Raw genomic sequence first — 20,994 nt, 5'->3', positions numbered from 1 at the left:
GTTTATAACCCAAAGATCTTGGTTCCTTTCGATATTCGCGCATATCGGATCGTAACTTCCTGAATTATGGCCCTTGATTGTACGAAAAATAGCGTTTTTAGCTTGTGGTTACCCCCGTCTTCATTAGCCCAGTTCGGAGCAAAACAGTAGGACGTTAAACCCCATTTCATTTTGTGGTTCACCTGGAGGTAACAATTTTTATCCGATTTAAAAAACCGTTTGAAAGTATCGCCGTTACACCCTAATGATAGCCGAGTTCGTGAAAATTGGACCAAAACTACCAGACAAAATGATCACCACTCGTAGTCGTACGCAAATAGTGTATATATATGGTATATCAAGGATGTGGACCCTCTAGAGGCCACAATTTTGATTCGATTTTGATGAAGCTTGAAATACATGTTTCTAACCCAAAGATCATGGTTCCTTTCGATATTCGTGCATATTGGATCGTAAATTCCTGAATTATGACCCTTGATTGTACAAAAAAATTGCTTTTTGTTTTTAGCTTGTTTTCTATCCATCTCTTGCTAAATGTGGGCGTATCTTGCCTGGCAGCCGCTGGTTTTAGCACATAGCCTTATGTGCGACAGAAATCCCACTCTGCATCCATCCGAAATTAAAAAAATTGGAGAAACGGTTGAAAATTTAATGTTTAGATCCCTCGAAGCAGCGATGGCACCAATGAGTTCTGAACTCTCTGGGAGGTCTGTGTGTTTGTTGTTTTGTTGTTGTTTTTTTTGTGGTTTTTTTTTTTGGGGGGGGGGGGGGGTATTAGACGCGCTTTCCCGCTATTTCAGCCCGAGAATACAGCAACTTGAAAGTGGCCCAGTATACCATTATATATGTTTTTGTAATCGTAATCCCTACAAAGGACCATCTGATCTCAAGACAAGCAATCATTCAGACTGTTGCCGCTGCATTATTCACAGGACATAAAATGTCACTTCCAGAAAAACTGATGAAACAAATAATCTCGCATAAAACGCATTACTCATGAGTGCCACTAGACAGTGTTTATTACACTGATTTTAATTTTTATCCATTATTTATTATTTTGTAAAAATTTTGCTTCCCGAAATATTTACGACACAAATAATGATCGTTGCCTGAAAACCGTGACTCTAGACCAAAATGTCATGGGATTTCGAGCACTTTATTTTGTTGACTAGAAGACAAAGGTTTTCTACAAAAAATATATTCATTATAGTATTTGTTCATCCAATGCCTACTGTCTCCATACCAAAAAGGCTATGGGATTTCAGGCATTTTATTGCCTATACTAGAAGGCAAAAGATAAAGATGTCCGCCCTTCCGTCTGATACGTTATGTCAATGGTTATATTTAAATATCATAAATTTTGTACCTGCGAGCATTTGGAATCATAGAATTAGTGGGTTGATTCCATATGAAACCCAATATAGTTACTTCCCTTCTGTGGAATATTAAAAAATTAATTCTAGTATATAAAACGAATATCTTAGAAATATAACATGGTAGGCTAATTTTTTTTATTATCTAAAGTTTCAAAGTTATAAATTATCGTATAAAACAAGATATTTAAATTATGCAAGTTTTTTTTTGTAGTGTAAAATAATATAATATTATTGTGTACTCCCGTCATAATTATATTCGTTTCGTATCTAACAATTCTGTTATTTGAATTTCTCTAAAGTTTGTAAACAAAACCGAGCCACGGACATGGATCCATGTGAAGAAATGTCATGAGAAGAACAGTAAAACAGTGTTCCAGCAAGTCTTGTAAATCTGTAGATTCTTCTTTTCCCGGAGAAGATGACGAAGACACAAAACTTAACAAAAGGACAATTAAGAAACTCAGTTCTGTCGAAGACAACTGTCTAAATCGCATACCGAAAGAAAAAACACAGGGTCGGGGTCAGCAAAAGTTCAGAGCAGCTAGTTCTTTACTTTCGATTTCAGGCAAAATTGTGAACCAGTCTCACCACACAGTTGAGCAATATACTGCATCTAATTCAGCATTTACCCTACAGGCAGATCACAGACAATCAAGTGAGAAGAAACGAAGAATAAAAGCAGATGTCAATACATGTTTTGAATATGCTAGAAAAGAGTTCAGTGCCCAAAATTTATCCTGTCCATTAAAAACTAATTTGTATAAAAGGAGCCAAGACACAGATGTAAACAAGGGGTTGTACCCAAAGACATTAAGGCTGAGAAAGAAACAGATTGATGTGAAAACACAGATTCACAATACTTGTGATACATTTTCTGCTGGTCAGTTTGGTGAGAAGACATCAAGTTTTTCAAAAGAAACAGGGTTTAAAACAGCTGCCTCACTGTATAAGGATAATTCTTTCACTGGAAGTAGATTAGAACTCAATGAAACATACATTCAATTCAATCATTCATTTGTGAACCTATCGCAAGGGAATAATTCTTCAATAAGTCAAAGTAAAATTAAGAGGCCCAGAAAGCATAAAATTGGAAAGAACCAAAAACCAATTACAAATTTCTTTACTTCAACAACTGTAAAAACAAAATCTGAGAAATCTGATTTAAATGAATTGAGTATGTCAGAATACAAAGGAATGAATAAACCTCCTCCATTACCAACCACACCTTCTAAATTATATTCTCCACTTAAACAAATATCACCCTCAATTTTTATTGAAAGTCCTCCAGGGAAGAAGGCTACTGAAATCAAACAAACAACAGATGTTGCCAAGAAACTATTTCATGGCCGGGAGAGTCTGTATTCCACCACTAAGGAACAAGCAAATAGTAAAAAGAGAAAAATAAACCCAAAACCTATAAGAACCTTGCAAGCAAAATCAGCAGTTGTTTTTTCACCTACCGTACAAAATTTTATGGATTCTGATGATGATGACTTTGAAAATGTAGAATCAAAAGATGTAATTAATAAGGCATTTGGCTTAGTAGAATCAAAAGAATTGCTGGACCTAGCAGAGCCTGAAATTGAAAGAACGTGTTGTGAGACAAACTATTTTGAAATATTACCCATAGAAGTCACAATGAATATTTTCTGCCGGTTGCCCATTTTAGATCTGTGTTTGAATTGTAACAGAGTATGTAAACAATGGAATGATATTATAAGTGATGAAAAGGTAATATAAAACAATTCCTATTTCTGATATACATGTAATAAATACTTAGTCAACTAAATCAGATGTTAAAAATATAAAATAATGGTATTCAATTTAGTTCCTGGTGACTGATCCAATTTGACTCAGTAGCACATTATTTCCACAAAAAAGATCTCTCAATTCAATACTGGCTAGTTAAATTTCATATATTAACTGCTAAACCTGCAAAGTTGTATGTTTTTTCCTTCAGTTTTTAGCGTGGAAGAAGCAATATTTTAAACAGTTAAAGGGTGTAACTGGTGGCTTTAATATTAAACAAATGTTAACATCAGGAAACATGTTAACATCTAGTCAATTTTTACTTTCATTTATCAGGTGAGTAAAATCATGCACAATACAGTATATAAAAGGAGGACGTCACATTTGTATTTATTTTTTTTTGCTTTCTATTTATTTGTCATCAGCAAATATAATGTTCACCGGGCATGACAACTACATGTATGTAACCCAAACTTGTTGATGTGTGAGAAGTGCACAAGATGTGTAACATTGTAGCACAAAATAAAATGACAACTCTTATTTCCAGAACAACAGAGTTGTTGAATTGCAAAAGTGTTTTTTTTATTTTTTGTTATCTCCAGCCTTTTGAACTTAGTGCACATGTAGATGTTCGTTAGATGAATGTCTTGACTGACTTCAATGATAAGCATTTTTTTTTTCACAGGCAGAGATTATCAAATGTTTTTTGGAAGCTTTGAAACACGATAACTCTAGTTTTAAGTGAGAGTGATGAAACTTAATGTTTACGTTCATTTCAGCAATAGCTTGACTTAATTTGATAATGAAAATTTTTTGCAGAGTGACATGTAATATGATTATGTAATGCTTTATAGAAAGATGAATGTGCTAGTAATTTTGTGATTAAAGCGTTGACATCACCCTCTCTGTTACATGTAGTTTACTGGACATTGACCTATCTTTATACTTGTAGGTACATAAAAGATTTTAAACCTGTAACTTACATCGGTGGTAATATGACAGATTGTTTGAAAACTCATCCAAAATATAACTGGGCTTGTGAACTTATTAAAGAAAAAGCAACAGATTGTATTAAAGTCAAGGTAATTGTTTACAACAGCATTTAATGTGGATATTGTTACTTTGGTCCGGCATCCAGCTACAATTTATTCTTTGCCATTCATGTCAGATAGTTTTGCAAATTATTTTAAAATTGACTGGAATTGGAATTGGTCATTGTATCATTTAAATTGAATTGCAGGTCAGCTACATTTTTTATCGTAAAGTATGAAGGGGTTGGGGGTGGGAGGGGGTTAGCTAGAGTGCACCTTTATTTTGGGGGTTCCCCGCCAGTTTATTCAAATTTGTGTATCCAGACTCGTATATTGTATTTAAGTGGTTCATTTTCAAACTTTTAATGATTTCAGACGTGTAATCCATGGAGTATAATAGCATGTTTAGTAGTGATATCGGAAAGTGTTTTAGATGTACAAAACATATTAAACTGTTTATTAAAAACAACATCTCAGTGTCCAGTTACAGATGTATTAGAATGTTTCTATTGTATGGCTACATTGATGAATGCTATGATGAAAAGAAAACCACCTAGTGTATGGAATGGGTAAGCTCTTAAATGCACACAGCATTTTAAAACCAGTTTATTAAAATAGTTGGCAACCAGAATAGTGTTTGTTTGCAGTAAGAGGTGTTATCAAGAGGGACTGTGACAAGGACAGCTGTTTAGTCATTCTGATGGCATGAAAAACAGAGGACCTGTGTATACATTGGCGTGCACGTAACAGATCCCTTGGCAGTTGGAATTTGATATATAAGAGTATATATCCGATTGTTTTAAAATTAATATATGTTGTTGACATTAGTGAGATGAAGAAGCCTATTTAATTTCAATTATTTCCGTTTATTACATCTAGAGTTATGACCCTTGTTTCACTTTGTTGGACCTTGATGTGAACGCTCTAACGCTAAAAGTTATCATCCAATCTGTATGAAATTTATATGCATATTAGATTAGTGAAACCACAAAGCCTATTGAATTTCAGCAATTTACAATAATTACTTCTAGAGTTATGGCCCTTGTTTCACTTTATTCAACCATGTTAATGCTCGATTGATGAAAGTTATCATCCGATATGTATGAAATTTATATGCATCATTTAAATTTGTGAAATGGAGGTCTATTTAATTTCAACAATTTCCGTCAATTATTTCTAGAGTTATGGCCCTTGTTTTACTTTGTGAACCTTGTGAACGTTCATATGACAAAAGTTATCATCCGATCTGTATGAAAATGAAATTTATATGCATTATTTAAATTAGCAAAACGAAAAAGCCTGTCAAATTGCAAAATTTTCTGTAAATTACTTCCAGAGTTAAGGCTCTTTTTTCAGTTTGTTGAACCTTGTGAACCTTCAAACAACAAAAATTATAATCTGATCTGTATGAAATTGTCTTGTAAATGCCCCCAATTACCTACAAAAGAATATATACATGTATGTGTTAATTCTTGTTTACCACTCGGACGATTTAGCTGCTGTGGGCGTATGTTTTGTTGTCTGGCAACCTATCTTTTATACTTTCGATGGCCTCCACTACATGAAGATTTGTCCGGTTGTAGTGGGAGGTCGTGTCAGGGGTCTTACAAGAGACTTTTGACTGTATGACATCAGGCATTTGATTAACCAATCAGCTTTGATGTTTCTGCATACATACAAGAACTTGCAGCAACAGACCGTTTCATCGGCTAATCTCTCCCATCAACCAGAATGCGGGTTATATAACAAATTTTGAACGAAATAGGATTTGTGTTTTAATCAGATTGCCTACTGGGCTACTGAATGCCATGAGGGAAATTTTCGAATTCCAACTGTCAGTGTTCTTTTACGTGAACACCAATGTATACAGGGACCTCGGTTGTTTCATCCCAACCAAATGACTATATGTTGTCCCTTGCCAGGCCCTCTATCCTACATCACTGACAAGGGGGAGTCATGCCGGAAAGTACAGATGCACTTTCTTGGCCAACGCAGGGATCGAACACGAGACCTACAGGTTAGCGAGCCAACACCCTACTCACTCAGCCACAATTAATTACATGTATTGTTATTTCAGTATGCATTATCGTCTGTTTTATGCTGTATATTTGTTTGAGAATACTTCAATATCCGATCATGGTATGCTACAAGATGCTATTAAAGGTTCTACAGGTCAACAAACATTGATTAAATATGGGTAGGTTTAAGTCATTTACAATAAAATACACCAGATTTACATTGCTCTCATATTATTTATTATGATTATTCTGATAATGCTACCTGAGTGGACAAGCGTTTGTAGGTGGACAAGCATTTGTTAGTGACATAAACATCATTATCATTTTCTAGCGTGTTGAATTTGATTTGAATACACACAATGTAAATGAAAGGAGGGTTTCCTTTTTTATAAGTTACATGTTGAATTAGAATTACAATAAATTAAAGCATTTTGTAAAATATTAATGGTGACCTGATTACATATACAATGAACAACTCAATTTTGTTAATGATTCAAGGTTAAACAAATGAAATTAAAAAAGATACTTTTCTGCAATGACTGGGCTCTTTTATTTATAGATATTTTATTTATATTGTAGAACTGGTGATACAAGTGTGAGATTAACACATGAACAGTTAAGAATTGTTAAATATACTCCAATGGAAAAAGAAATCATCAAAATTGTTGCATTTGCAGGTCATTTTCTATAATTACTACGTACCTACATTTTTATTTCCGTTTAGTCAACCAAATACATTTGGAGTTTTCTCCCTTTAGATATATGTTCAGCTTTCATTTGAGATATTTTTGTAAGGAAATCTCCCTGCCACTTTCTTTGCATGCTAGGAAACTCATTTATTGAATTTGTATACGCCTACATTTTCATGTGGACGTATATTGTCGTCGCCCCTGTCCGTCCACAATTGTATGTGAACACTCTACAGGTCACAATTCTTATGCGATTTTGACGAAAACTTGAACTATAGGTTTATCTCCAAAAGATCTTGGTTGCTTTCAATATTGGCATATATCAGACCATAACTTCATGGATTATGGCCCCTGATTGTACGAGAAATCACGTTTTTAGCTTGTGGACAATCTAGAGGTCACAATTTCCATCTGATTTTGATGGAACTTTAAATACGTGTTTATAACCCAAAGACCGTGGTTGCTTTCAATATTCGCGCATATCGGATCATAAATTCCTTAATCATGGCCCTTGATTGTATGTAAATATGTGTTTTAACCTTGTGGTCCTTCTAGAGGTAACAATTTTTATCCAATTTAAAACAATGTTTGACTATATCACTGTTATACCCTAATGATGGTTGAGTTTGAATTTCGTGAAAATTGGACCAAAACTGCTGGACAAAATGGCTGCCCCTGGTATGCTAATAGTGTAAAAATATGGTATATCAAGGTTGTGGACCCTCTAGAGGTCACAATTTTAACTCGATTTTGATGAAACTTGAAATTCACGTTTACAACCCAAAGACCTTGGTTCCTTTCGATATTCGCGCATATCGGATTCTAACTTCCCGAATTATGGCCCCTGATTGGACAAAAAATCATGTTTTTAGCTTGTGATCCCTCTAGACGTCACAATAATTATCTGATTTAAAAAAACATTCAAATATATCACCGTTACACCGTAATGTTGGTTGAATTCGAATTTCGTGAAAATCGGACCAAAACTGCCAGACAAAATGGCCGCCCCTTGCATGCAAATAGTGTAAACATCTGGTATATCAAGGTTGTGGACCCTCTAGAGCTCACAAGTTTGATCCGATTTTGATGAAACTTGAAGTGCATGTTTATAACCCAAATAGATTGGTTGCTTTCGATATTCGCGCATATCGTATCTTAACTTCCTGAATTATGGCCCCTGATTGTACGAAAAATCATGTTTTTATCTTGTGGATTCTCTAGAGGTCACAATTTTTTATCCGATTTTAAAAAAACGTTTAAATTTATCACCATTCCACCTTTATGAAGGTTGAAATAAAACCGCACAACAAAATGTTTGCTCTTTTTACGCAAATTGTGTAAAAGTATGTAATACAAAGATTTTGGACCCTCTAGAGGTCACAATTTTTATCGGATTTTTATGAAACTTAAAATATATCTTTATATCCCAAACATCTCAGTCCCTTTTGATATTTGTGCATTTCAGACCATAGCTTTCTGGATTATGGCCCCTGATTGTACGAAAAATTGCTTTGTTTTTTTAGCTTGTTCTCTATCCATCTCTTGCAAAATGTCGGCGTATCTTGCCTGGCAGCCGCTGGTTAAAATTACCTGTACAAAGGTCTCCAGAAATAGGATGCTGAAGTAGATTATTTCAGTAGAAAATGACATTAGTTATGTCAGCTTTGCTTTTTTTCTAATTATGAATACAAATAATGACAAAATTGATATAATAGAAATTGACCATTACATGTAACCTTTCATAAGTCAATATATTATATAAATCATTTATAGTCTTCTTCAGTTACAAACATGTTTCACTTCTTCAAAGCAATGAAAAAACATATATTGATATTTGTGACCGGTGACAGCAAAATGAGTCATTCAAAAATGAGTTATATGTGTCATCTTAAAGAAAATGTCATAACCTGACTTACTCCATTGTTAAAATATTCAAGTTCAAAGTCAGTGAGACCAGAAAACTTTGTTTAAAGATTACGTTCAAAATTTTTGCTTTTACTATGCATGACATAAGTCCTTAGTAACCAGATGGTTAAAAATGACAAACTGCCATCAAACCTGGCACAATTTTTAACAAATCAGATTTCAACATAACAAACGTAATTTCATACATTTCGCCACGGTTTGCACTTTCGCAAAAAAGCGTAATTTAAACAAGGGAAGTTTGTTTACTAAAACTACACATTTTTTAAAATTAACTACACTTTTAATTCATAACTTTATAATTTACTGTCTGTTGACGATGACTCGAAAGGCAACCGTCATCTTGGTTACGACGACATCGCTAAAGTTCAACCAATCAGACATCGCGATAGATGGGTTACATCATTGGCAAAATTGGTCAATTATGGCTTTGAGTAAGTTGACCTACTTTGAGTAAACTACTCTTCACTAATTGCTCCATTTCTACCCTTTATCAAGGTTCTTTTGTTAGTAAAGTGTGCCGGGCTGAATTTTAACATATAAAAGTATTTGAAAATGGTCAAAACCAAATTTGTAAAATTTTTGCACTCGAACACAAATTAGCATATAATTTAAAATCTACTTGTGCGACTTATGATTCATTTTGCTATCACCGTTCACATTTGATTTACAGATCTTTAAAAAACGTTGTTTTTGCATGTTTTTCTATCAGTACTGTTAACAGACAAGGACTGGGCTTGAGATTTAGGTGTTGAATAATTCTGTGCTCAAAGTATATATTTCAGTATCAGTGTCTGGAAAAGCATACACCCTTCTACAAGATTGTTGTTCTCTTATTTGCAGGCACAGGTAAAACTACAACATTAGTTAGATATACACAACTGCGACCTAACTTAAGATTTTTATTGGTTGTCTATAATAAGTGAGTAAAAAGTATTATATCAACTCAAATTAATTTCAGTTTATCACCTTTTAGCTGTAAATTAACATGCATAAAAAGTTAGATGTGTGAGTATTCACTTGACCCAGTGTCGTCAGTGTTGGATGCTTCTACTAAAACTGATATAGCTGCCAGAATCTGCAAATCAGATTTTTAGCATCAACAACTGTGATCAAATTTTCACAGAGTTCACTATCTTCATCGTTGAATAATACGTCCAACACTTCCTAGGCAGTTCAACACTTCCTAGGCAGTTAGTCGTGACATAAGCCACGTTTTTTTGTTTTTTTTGGACATGTATCATCACATACGGCCCCCAAATCTTCGGAAAATTAGCAAAAAAATGTAAATAAAGCAACAAGAATAGCAGCAGACTGCGCTTCCTCGTTTAGTGAAACGCCACCTATCAAACATGGGAGTTAACTCTATAAAAACGTCCGGAAATAAATACAATCGGTAATCCCGTAATATTCTGGGTGCCGTATATGGAGGCCTCGTGCCAACCCAGAATAATCTGTGTACCGCAGGACAAGGGTTAAGATTATTTACATATGATGGAGGCATATAAAAGGAAAAAGCATAAAAAAGTTTGTGTTATACTATCGGCTGTGTGTGTGTCTTTATAGCTACGGCAGTACGGGTCCGATAGGATATTCATTTACCCTTGAAAACTCATTTTCCTCATTTAGGCGTATGCATTCTTGAAAATGAATTTTAAATTCAAGAATACTTATTTAAACTATAAAACATCAGTGCTGTCTCAAAAGGCGTCCATTAATAAAGTCAAAGAGCGTTTTTTCGGATCACAGACCGCCGTGACACATCGATAATCACCTGGCGGTACTCTCAATATAATTCGCATTATTTACATTTCTGCTTTATTAACATTTATTTCAATCACAAAATCAATGATTCCTTTGAAAAATCAAAGTATCGATATAATCTATTCATCAAGAAAAATAGAAATTGAACAAAAGCGGGGATAATTCTAACAGTACCGATCATTTGGAAAATTGAGCAAGAAGTCACGTGATGGCTTGAAATGAACACTCGGGAGTTTATAACAGTATTTATTCATCATTAAACAAAATATCACCCAGCTCTACTTAACCATTATTAATTTCTTTGTTTAAAAAAAAATGAAACCAACAAAGAAAGATTAGCAGCTGCAATTAAATCAATCAACCTTGACTGTTTGATTGTTATCGCGAGTGACAAAAACAATGAAATTGACTGGGGCTGGCTTCAGTGGTCGTAATCCGTAATAGTAAGTTGCCCATATTACTGAGCACAATTTATAAGAAGAAAAAAATTGATTCTTTTAATATGTGGTCGTATATGTGAGTTGGCCGTAATACTGAGTTGGTTGTGAAACAGGATTTCACTGTAACTAAAAAAAGACAGATTGTTTAAGTACACAAATCAAATTCTTCAACTCCCCCTTGACATCTCGATGTTGGCTTTTGAAAAATATAATAGGGTTTCAGGACTAGACTAGAATAAAGGATTCTGGGAGTCTTCCACATAGAATTAACCAATTTTATTTACCAAAATATATCTGTAATTTCCTCTTTAATATCAACAAGATTCACTATAAAATATATTGATAAAAATATATCTGTGATGGAAATTGTGTTTTTAAAAATGTTGTTTTTTGCCTCTTTTTACATACATGTAGTCTAAAAATGTTGTTTTTTGCCTCTTTTTACATACATGTAGTCTAGTTTAGATTTCTTAATTCAATTTTATATCGTTTTCAGATCTGTTTGTGAACATGCAAAGACTAAATTTCCGTCCAACGTCACTATTAAAACAGGGCATGGGTTGGCATTTGGAGTTACAGGAAGAAGGTAATATATTGTTTTTTTAATAAATATTTTATTCAAAAATTGACAGGGATAAAGGCTTGTATTATGACCTCTCTCCGAAAGAAGAGAATGAATATGGGTATTATATTCAAGAAATAGGTGAACAAACAACAAGACATTAAACTGAATACTTAATCAACAACAATCAGTGATGATCAGATGTTACACTGATATTAAATCAAGTAAACTTTTCAAAAATATTTACAGAAATATGTAACACTATTCCTTTGTTCACAATAATATATCTACGGCTTCAAAGTGAACAGTATGGCTTCACATTGTGTTCTTTTAATATTAAAAATCTGAAAAAATGTGTTCTTTATGCCCATCATTGTTATCAGCATAAATTGTTTGAGGTTGGGTGTTTGATCACTGCATTGGCCGAGAAAGTTCATCCAGATACTCCGACGTGGTTCCCCCTTGTCAGTGATGCAGGACGGAGGGCCTGAGAAGGACAGCTGTCTAGTCGTTCGGATGGGAAGAAAAACCAAGGTCTTGTGTACACATTGGTGTGCACTTAAAAGATCCCTTGACAGTTGGAATTCGATATAAGAGAGACCGTAGTGCTGCTGTCTGGGCAAAATTTCCCTCGTAGCACACTGTATGGTGTATGCCTGTCTTCATTAGCCCAGTTCAGAGCCGAACGGTAGGGCATTAAACTCCATTTTATTTCATTCATTTGTTTGAGCGGCATTTAGTAACTGGATTGAATAACACATGACACGATTATATGGAATACAAGTTACTCAAAAGATTTATTTCTGGCTATGTTTCGCCAAGGGTTCTCTTGTCTCTCGTCAAAACGTCTCCAGAAATAAACCTTTCAAGTAACTTGTATTCCATATAATTGTGTCATGTGTTATTGTTATCATTAATCATTATTTATATTGTGAAGTAGTTGAGACGAAGCTGTGCACAGATTTTTATACGCCCACAATTTCACATGGACGTATTATGCCATCGCCCCTGTCCATCGGTCCGCAATTTGTTTGTTGACACTCTACAAGTCACATTTTTATGCTATTTTGACGAAACTTTAATTATAGATCTATCTCCCAAAGATCTCGGTTCCTTTCTATATTACCATGTGTCGGACCATAACTTCATAGTTTATGGGCCTTGATTGTTCGAAAAATCATGTCTTTAGCTTGTGGACACTCGAGAGGTCACAATTTTCATCTGATTTTGATAAAACTTGAAATGCATATTTATAACCCAAATTTCTTGGTGTCTTTCGATATTTGCGCATTACAGATCGTAACTTTGTGAATTGTGTCCTCTGATTGTACGAAAAAACACGTTTTTAGCTTGTCACAAGAGGTCACAATTATTATCCGATTTAAAAAAACGTTCTTATATATCACCGTTACACCCTAATGATGGTTGAGTTGGGAATTCGTGAAAATCAGACCAAAACTGCCGGACAAAAATGGTCGCCCCTTGTACTCAAATAGTGTAAAAATATGGCATATCAAGGTTGTGGGCCCTCTAAAGGTCACAGTTTTTATCCAATTTGGATGAAACTTTAAATATATGTTTTTGTCATAAAGATCTTTGTTCCTTTTGATAATCACACATATCCAAACATAACTTCCTGGATTATGACCCCTGATTGGTCACAAATTTTTTTCAGATTTTAAAATCTGTTTAGATATATCACCATTCCACCATAATGAAGGTTGAATTGGAATTTCGGGAAAATCGAAATGAAACTGCTGGACAAAATGGCCATTCTTTGTACGCAAATTGTGTATAAGTTTGTAATACAAAGGTTATAGCCCCTCTAGATGTCACAATTTTTATCTGATTTTGATGAAACTTTAAACATATCTTTATATTCCAAAAATCTCTGTCCCTTTTGATATTTGCACATTTCAGACCATAACTTTCTGGATTATGGTCCCTGATTGTACAAAAAAACATTTTTGTTTTTAGCTTGTTCTCTTGCAAAATGTGGGCGTATCCTGCCTGGCAGCCACTGGTTAGCTTGTGTACCCACTAGAAGTCACAATTTGTATTCAGTTTTAATAGATGTTTAAATATATCACCGTTACACCTCAATGGAGGTCGAGTTCAAATTTCATAAAAATCTGACCCAAGCTGCCGCTCCTTGTACGTAAATAGTGTAAAAGTATGTAATACCAAGGTTGTGGACCCACCATCTTCAATAGAAGGCTTGATCTCGCTTTAACTACGTACATCTTGCGGCACTAATTTCGATTGGGTACAAGCCCAACTTGTGAGCCTATCAGATTCCTTGATTGTCGCGAATACCAAGTCTCGCGCTTTCAAGCTAAAATGTCTACCTGTGATAATCGAGTTGCAATCTCTAGGTTTTATTTCTACAATTCCCACGAGGCCGTAACACCGCTATAAAAAAATTAGAATGCATTTTTCTCCCAACAGGTACATTGAGGATTTACGTAATTTCTATGCTGTTTTTATTTAATATGACAGTTGGTTGGATTCAACTCTATAACATCAATCATGAGATTATGTGGCTTCTCTACGTGCGCATTATTCTGCACTGGTTGTACAATTTTATAGTTTTGAAGGGCTATCGTAGCCATGGCCAATAGTGGCTGGTTCATTGGTGGAAACGCCAGATATCGCGCTGTGGTCTCCATGATCGCAAATGATCGACGAGTCACAGCGTTTGTTTTTGAGCATGTTATAAACAAACGCCAAGGTTCTGCAATCTGCCCTGGAAAGATGTTAAAACGCGACTTTTTTCAAGTTTGTAATATTTTTGGACATTTTCGCGCGTTGTGTTCAATGTGTTCACATTAACAAAGATATTCGGGAGCAAAGGTCAAATGAGTTCATTTGCACTGAAAGGAAATGCCAGTCATTCATGTATCATGAAAATATGCTGAAAATTATTGAAAGTAATCACACTTTCAATAAAAATGTAAACTTGCAAAATTCACTTTTAGTCTTAGTGACCCTGGAGGTCAAAAGGTGAAATTTACCGTTTTTGCACTAGGAAGATTTAAAGCGATTAAATGTCAACGTAAAATATATAAACTAAAGCGAAATCTGTTCTAATTAATAATGGGAACATTTAAAATTTATCTTTAGGTGGTCTTAGCACCAAACTTTTACTTTGGAACATCGAAAATGATCTTGCATAACAGAACCAACACACTTTGAAACCTGTTTCAAAAATACGTAAAAACTGTCAAATCGAAATCTCTCCGATTTATTTTCACAACAATTGTTATACATAATGATACTAGTTATCTGAAAAACAATTGAATAGTTTCAGTGTTGGACTCCAAATTTATATGCATTATTTAGATTAGTGAAACGAAGAAGCCTGTTGAATTTCAGCAATTTCTGTTTATTATGTCTTGTTTCACTTTGTTGAACCTTGTTGAATGCCAAAAGTTATCATCTGATCTGTATGAAATTTATATGCATCATTTAGATTAGTGAAACCACAAAGCCTTTTGAATTTCAGAAATCTTACAATAATGGTCCTTGTTTCACTGTGTTCAACCTTGTTAATGCTCGATTGATGAAAGTAATCATGTGATATGTATGAAATTTATATGCATCATTTAAATTTGTGGAACGGAGGTTTATTGAATTTCAGCAATTTCCGTCAATTATTTCTAAAGTTATGGCCTTTGTTTTACTTTGTGAATGTTCGAATGACAAAAGTTATCATCCGATCTGTATGAAATTTATATTCATTATTTAAATTTGTAAAACGAAACAGCCTGTCAAATTTCATGATAAATATGCGACAACCCTTGTCGACCCACCACCAGATGATTTAGCTGCTGTGGGCGTATGTTTCGTTACCTGGCAACCTATCTTTGTTTTTCGTTTCATTCCAACCAGTGTTGAGATATAACTGATTTGGTATTCCACTGTCAACACAGTAAGCCCAAGTTTATAAACTAAAATCAGTAAACACTTCTGCGTTATCACTAATCAGAATAACACATAAAATCGAATAATATCAATGCTTTATTTTGACATGAATCAAACCAATTTTATTTTAATTACAGATATAAAGCAGCCAATAAACTCAATTCGTATGGCTTGAAAGTCTATAGTGTCGCCATGGAGCTTCAGAATATTAAAGGAGAAAATCTGTATGTCAGAGCCAAGTTTGTCTTAGAAACTCTCAACAACTTTCTTTCTTCATCTGATAAGACAGTTAACATAGACCATGCTCCTAGTTTCCATAGAAATGATGATGGTGTCATAAAAGTTATAGAAGACTCTTCAAAATTGGTAATTAAAGTTTCTGAACTTATAAATACTGTAAACTTGTTGTTTCTCCTTATGTATACTGGCTTAGTGAGTAAGGTTCTGGTGCATAAACTTGGAGGTCCTGGGTTCAATCCCAGTGGTGGCACAGAAAGTTCCTCGTGATATTCTGGGTTTCCCCTTGGTCGTGGTCCAGGATAGAGGGCCTTGCAAGGAACAGTGTCTGGTCATTCAGATGGGACAAAAAAATGAAGTCCCTGGCATGCACGTTAAAGAATCCTTGACAGTTGGAATTTTATATAAGAGTAGGCCATAGCACTGCTGTATTGCCAAAATTTTCCTAATATAAAACTGCATAGCATATCTCTGTCTTAATTAGCTCAGATGAAGCAGAAAAGTAGGACGTTAAATCCATTTTCATATATTCTTTATTATCCTTTTATTAGCAGATGATACTATGCATTCTAATTGCATTGATGTCCTGATAAACTGTGTCTATATTTGGTATCATGCTTCTATTTGTGAGGGGTGTGATACACAGGTTAGCAACCTTTTGTTCCTGAGTTATCTCCCCTTGTTAATTCGATAAAGGCTACATATTTTAACAGATTTTTTGCAAATTTTTTTTTGAAGAGCTAGGTTCATGGGAGGAAGAACCCTATTGATTCATCCCCCTTGTCCGAAATCCTTTTAATGCGATACATGTATATATGCTATAGTTTTTTTTCAAATTTTGTTTGAAGAGTTAGGCTTATGATAGGATAAAGTTCATCCAATGAACCCTATACTGATATTCAGATATTCTGTCACAGGGATATATTATTTGTCCTGAAAAGTTTGTGAATACAATTGAGATTAGATTACTTGAAGGATCCTAGACCTATTAAAATTGGTCAACATCTAAGTTTTCCTATCGGATAAGCCGCTGTTGAGACATAGCTGTTTTGTGGATGTATTTGCATTTGTGTGGCTAACGTTCATATTTAATTCACATACTTGCTTTAAGTTCCAAGTAAGTAATATTTCTCAACAATTATGTGTCTTCGTTTATACAATAAAAACTTTGAGCGAAATGTCCATGATAAGAATATTCAATGATGTCTAAACAGGGTTTAATCTTCTTTTTATCAGGTCTTATTGTTTGTTATTCATGCATGTAACAACTGAGACATTCTTCTGCAAAATTAACCAAAGCGATGATTTCCATGCGCGAGCGTGGACACAGAAGTTGTTCATTATGGAAAATAAGTTAACTGGTGTTTCTTATGGCTATGGTAAATGGTTACAGATAAAAATTATTGTGTGCTCACAATTGACATCAGCAATATTTTATTTCCCTGATTATAGAAAATAATTTGCGCTATCAGTAGGTTTCTTACTGGATGTAATGCTATAAATAATTATGAAGCTTGTATGTTTACGAGATTATCAAAATCACTGTTTCTACAATTTACTTGGATCGAGATTAGCTGACAAGTTGATTGGCTTCCTAATCAACAAGTAATAATCTTTGACTGATTTTTACATTTCATTGACCGACATCAAGGGGATTAAATTGTTTGACAAAGGAGAAACACCAAAATGTTTTCCAGATTAAGATATAGAGATGACATGAAGTGGGGGTTTAATGCCCTATTTTTATGCACTGACTGGACTAATGAAGACAGGTTAAGATAGAAAAATCATGGAGATTAAGTAAATCAATCAATGCAGATTAAGTAATTAATCAAGGTAGATGTACCACGTCATACATGTGAAAGGTTTGATCACTTAAATACATGTAATCTCTCCCATTATCAACAATAATCAAGATTAATAATAGTTATACGCTCAGTACAGTCAATATTTTTGTTGAATATGAATTACCATATCTTGATGTCCGATTGGGCATATTCTCTGTCGAACGCTTGACAATCCTGGTAGAACGACTTCCCTGGTTGACACACTGATCAAGTTTGCGTTTCATGGGATTCCAGTTGATTTTTTAGTAAATTATGGCCGTGTATTGACTTCAGTTCAAATGAAAATTACTTTTTTTTTTTTATACGCCCACACTTTAATGTGAATGTATATTGTCATCGCCCCTGTACGTCTGTCCGTTCACATTTAATTTGTGGACACTCTACAGGTCACAATTTTTATCTGATTTTTAACGAAACTTGAAATATAGGTATATCTCCCAAAGATCTCGTTCCTTTCGAAATTGGCATGTATCGGACCGTCACTTCATGGATTATGGCCCCTTATTGTATGAAAAATCACATTTTTAGCTTGTGGACATTCTAGAGGTCACAATTTTTATCCGATTTTGATGAAACTTGAAATGTATGTTTATCACCCAAAGATTTTGGTTCCTTTAGATATTCGCGCATATCAGACTATAACTTCCTGGGTTATGGCCCCTGATTGTACGAAAAATCATGTTTTTAGCTTATGGTCCCACTAGAGGTCACAATTTTTATACGCCCACATAGAAATGTGATCGTATATTGCTGTCGCCCCTGTCCGTCCGTCCGCCTGTCGGTCCGTCATCCACAATTTTTTGTAACACTCTACAGACTACATTTATCATCTGATTGTTTTAAAATTGATATATGTTGTTTGCATTAGTGAGATAAGAAGCCTATTTAATTTCAATAACTTTCATTAATTTCTTTTGGAGTTATGGCCCTTGTTTCACTTTGTTGTACCTTGTGAACGCTCTAACGACAAAAGTTATCAACCTATCTGTATGAAATTTATATGCATCATTTAAATTATTAAAACAAAGAAGCCTATTGAATTTCAGCAATTTCCGTTAATTACAACTAGAGTTATTGCCCTTGTTTCACTTTGTTGAATCTTGTGAATGCTCTAATGACAACAGTTATCATCCGATCTGTTTGAAATTCATATGCACCATTTAAATTAGTGAAATGAGGAAGCCTATTGAATGTCAGCAATTTCCGTCAATTACTTCTAGAGTTATGGCCCTTGTTTTACTTTGTTGAACCTTGTGAACATTTGAATGACAAAAGTTATCCGATCTGTATGAAATTTTCATGCATTATTTGAATTAGTAAAACGAAAAAGCCTGTCGAATTTCAACAATTTCTGTAGATTACTTCCAGAGTTACGGCCCTTGTTTTAGTTTTTAGAACCTTGTGAACCCTCAAACGACGAAAATTATAATGTCATCTGTATGAAATTGTCTATTAAATGCCCCTAATTACCTACAAAAGAATAATATGTGACAACCCTTGTCGACCGATTTAGCTGCTGTGGGCGTTTGTTTTGTTGCCTGGCAACCTATCTTTATCTGATTTTAAAAAAACGTTTATGTTACACCATAATGAAAATTGAGTTCAAATTTCGTGAAAATGAGACCGAAAATGCAGGATAAAATGACCGCTCCTCGAACACAAAAAGTGTAAAAGTATGTCATATCAAGGTTGTGGACCCTCTAGAGGTCACAATTATGATCCAATTTTGATGAAACTTAAAGCATATCTTTATATTCCAAAAATCTTGGTTCATAATCACACATATTGGAACGTAACTTGCTGGATTATGACCCCTGATTGTTAAAATAATCACGTTTTTAGCTTGTTGACCCTCTAGAAGTCACAATTTGCATTAAATTTTAAAAACTGTTCAAGTATATCACCGTTACACCTCAATGAATATTGAGTATAAATGTCATAAAAATCCGGCCAAAATGGCCACTCCTTGTACGCAAATAGTCTAAAAGTATGTAATACCAAGGTTGTGGACTCGCTAGAGGTCATAATTTCTATCCAGTTTCAATGAAAAAGATCTTGGTTCCTTTCTATATTCATGCATATCGTACTGTAACTTGATTATAATGTCCCATGATTGTACAAAAAATCGTGTTTTTGTTTAGCTTGTTCTCACTTCTCAGTCCATCTCTTGCAAAATGTGTACGTGTCTTATCTGGTAACCATTGGTTAAGAAATATTTTAGGTTAAACTTTGAAGTATTTGATTGAAATTTATTGTACTGTTTTACATAATAGAGATATAGACTAATAAAGGGAAAAATGAGTTTTACAGAATTTATTTCATCTATACTTAAAAATTATTTATCTGGTTAATATTTTCGCAAAATGTATTCACGGTATCAGCATGCATTGCAAAATTTGTATGAGCCTTTAGGGTACTTTCAGAATGCTTGTTAAATATACTGTACCATGTACATGAACATATGATTATATTAATTGTATGAATTTCATGAATTCTTCCAGATTCGTTGTATTTAACTCAAATACAGAAGTAATTACTTCCATGCCTCTCATCAGATCATGTAGTTCAAACTTGGCCTGAGGGCAATAATTTGGTAGATTTTATTTGTCAAGATAAGAACTCTTTTTAAGATATATTCTGATTTCTGGAATGTCAGAGTAACACTCTGAATATAATGTTTGATTTAAGTATTGTTTCACCTGCCTGAAGGACTTAACAGTTATTGTTTAAAAAGAGTAACACTTTGTGAGTGGTCCTGCTATTCCTTTAAATGTGTTATTATAACTATATTTGGGAATATATCGGTACATTACTTGAATTGCTAATCTTCCTAGCTAAGTTTAGTTAATTTAGATTTCCTTTGATAGCAATTTTCTACTGTGTAAGCATATTTAAAACCTGTTTTGTTCAAATGATGGCTTACTGTGTGTGATTAAATTGCATAGTCCTAAAATTTTATATAACCTAACAAGGTTATGCATCTCTTTTTAAGAACGTTTTATACACCCACATTTATTGTCTTCACCTGTGTCTTTTGGTCTGTCCAGATTTTGGGGATAAAACAGGCAAATTGATTTTACACAGAAGTTGTATGGTAACATTTCTGTTGATTTTAACTTTTCATCATGAGGACAATAAAAAGAATTTTCATTGACTTTTTAAGTCAACAAAGGGTCATAATTCTGTCAAAGATTAACAGAATTCTATAAACGCCTACTTCATTTGTAACACTACTATCTGTACATGCACCAATTCTTCGATCAATTCAAATACTTTGAAGTTAAACCTACATAAATACTGAAAAACATAATTTATATTGACTTTATGTCAACTGATAAGGATATGGGCCATAATTCAGTAAAAATTAACGGAATCCCATGAAATGCAAAATTGATCAATCAAAATATCTCAAAAGTTTAATCAAATGAAAAGAA

At 34.0% G+C, this 20,994-nt stretch overlaps 1 protein-coding gene across 1 annotated transcript in view; it reads left to right on the top strand.

Annotated features, from left to right (window-relative positions):
- Positions 1-1,680: 1,680 nt before the first annotated feature.
- LOC126828698 (F-box DNA helicase 1) overlaps positions 1,681-20,994 on the top strand; it is a 42,357-nt gene continuing 23,043 nt past the window's right edge. The window contains exons 1-9 of the mRNA XM_050558639.2: positions 1,681-3,107; positions 3,337-3,461; positions 4,078-4,207; positions 4,532-4,725; positions 6,234-6,353; positions 6,754-6,851; positions 9,630-9,708; positions 11,487-11,576; positions 15,614-15,842. Coding sequence (XP_050414596.2) covers positions 1,725-3,107; positions 3,337-3,461; positions 4,078-4,207; positions 4,532-4,725; positions 6,234-6,353; positions 6,754-6,851; positions 9,630-9,708; positions 11,487-11,576; positions 15,614-15,842 — 2,448 coding nt within the window. The 5' untranslated portion in view covers positions 1,681-1,724. The remainder of the gene's footprint in view (positions 3,108-3,336; positions 3,462-4,077; positions 4,208-4,531; positions 4,726-6,233; positions 6,354-6,753; positions 6,852-9,629; positions 9,709-11,486; positions 11,577-15,613; positions 15,843-20,994) is intronic.

Source organism: Patella vulgata, chromosome 7 (genome assembly GCF_932274485.2).
Source record: "Patella vulgata chromosome 7, xgPatVulg1.2, whole genome shotgun sequence".
Classification (NCBI taxonomy): Eukaryota; Metazoa; Mollusca; class Gastropoda; family Patellidae; genus Patella; species Patella vulgata.
The sequence above is the reverse complement of the archived record's forward strand: the minus strand, read 5'-3'. Positions and strand labels throughout refer to the sequence as shown.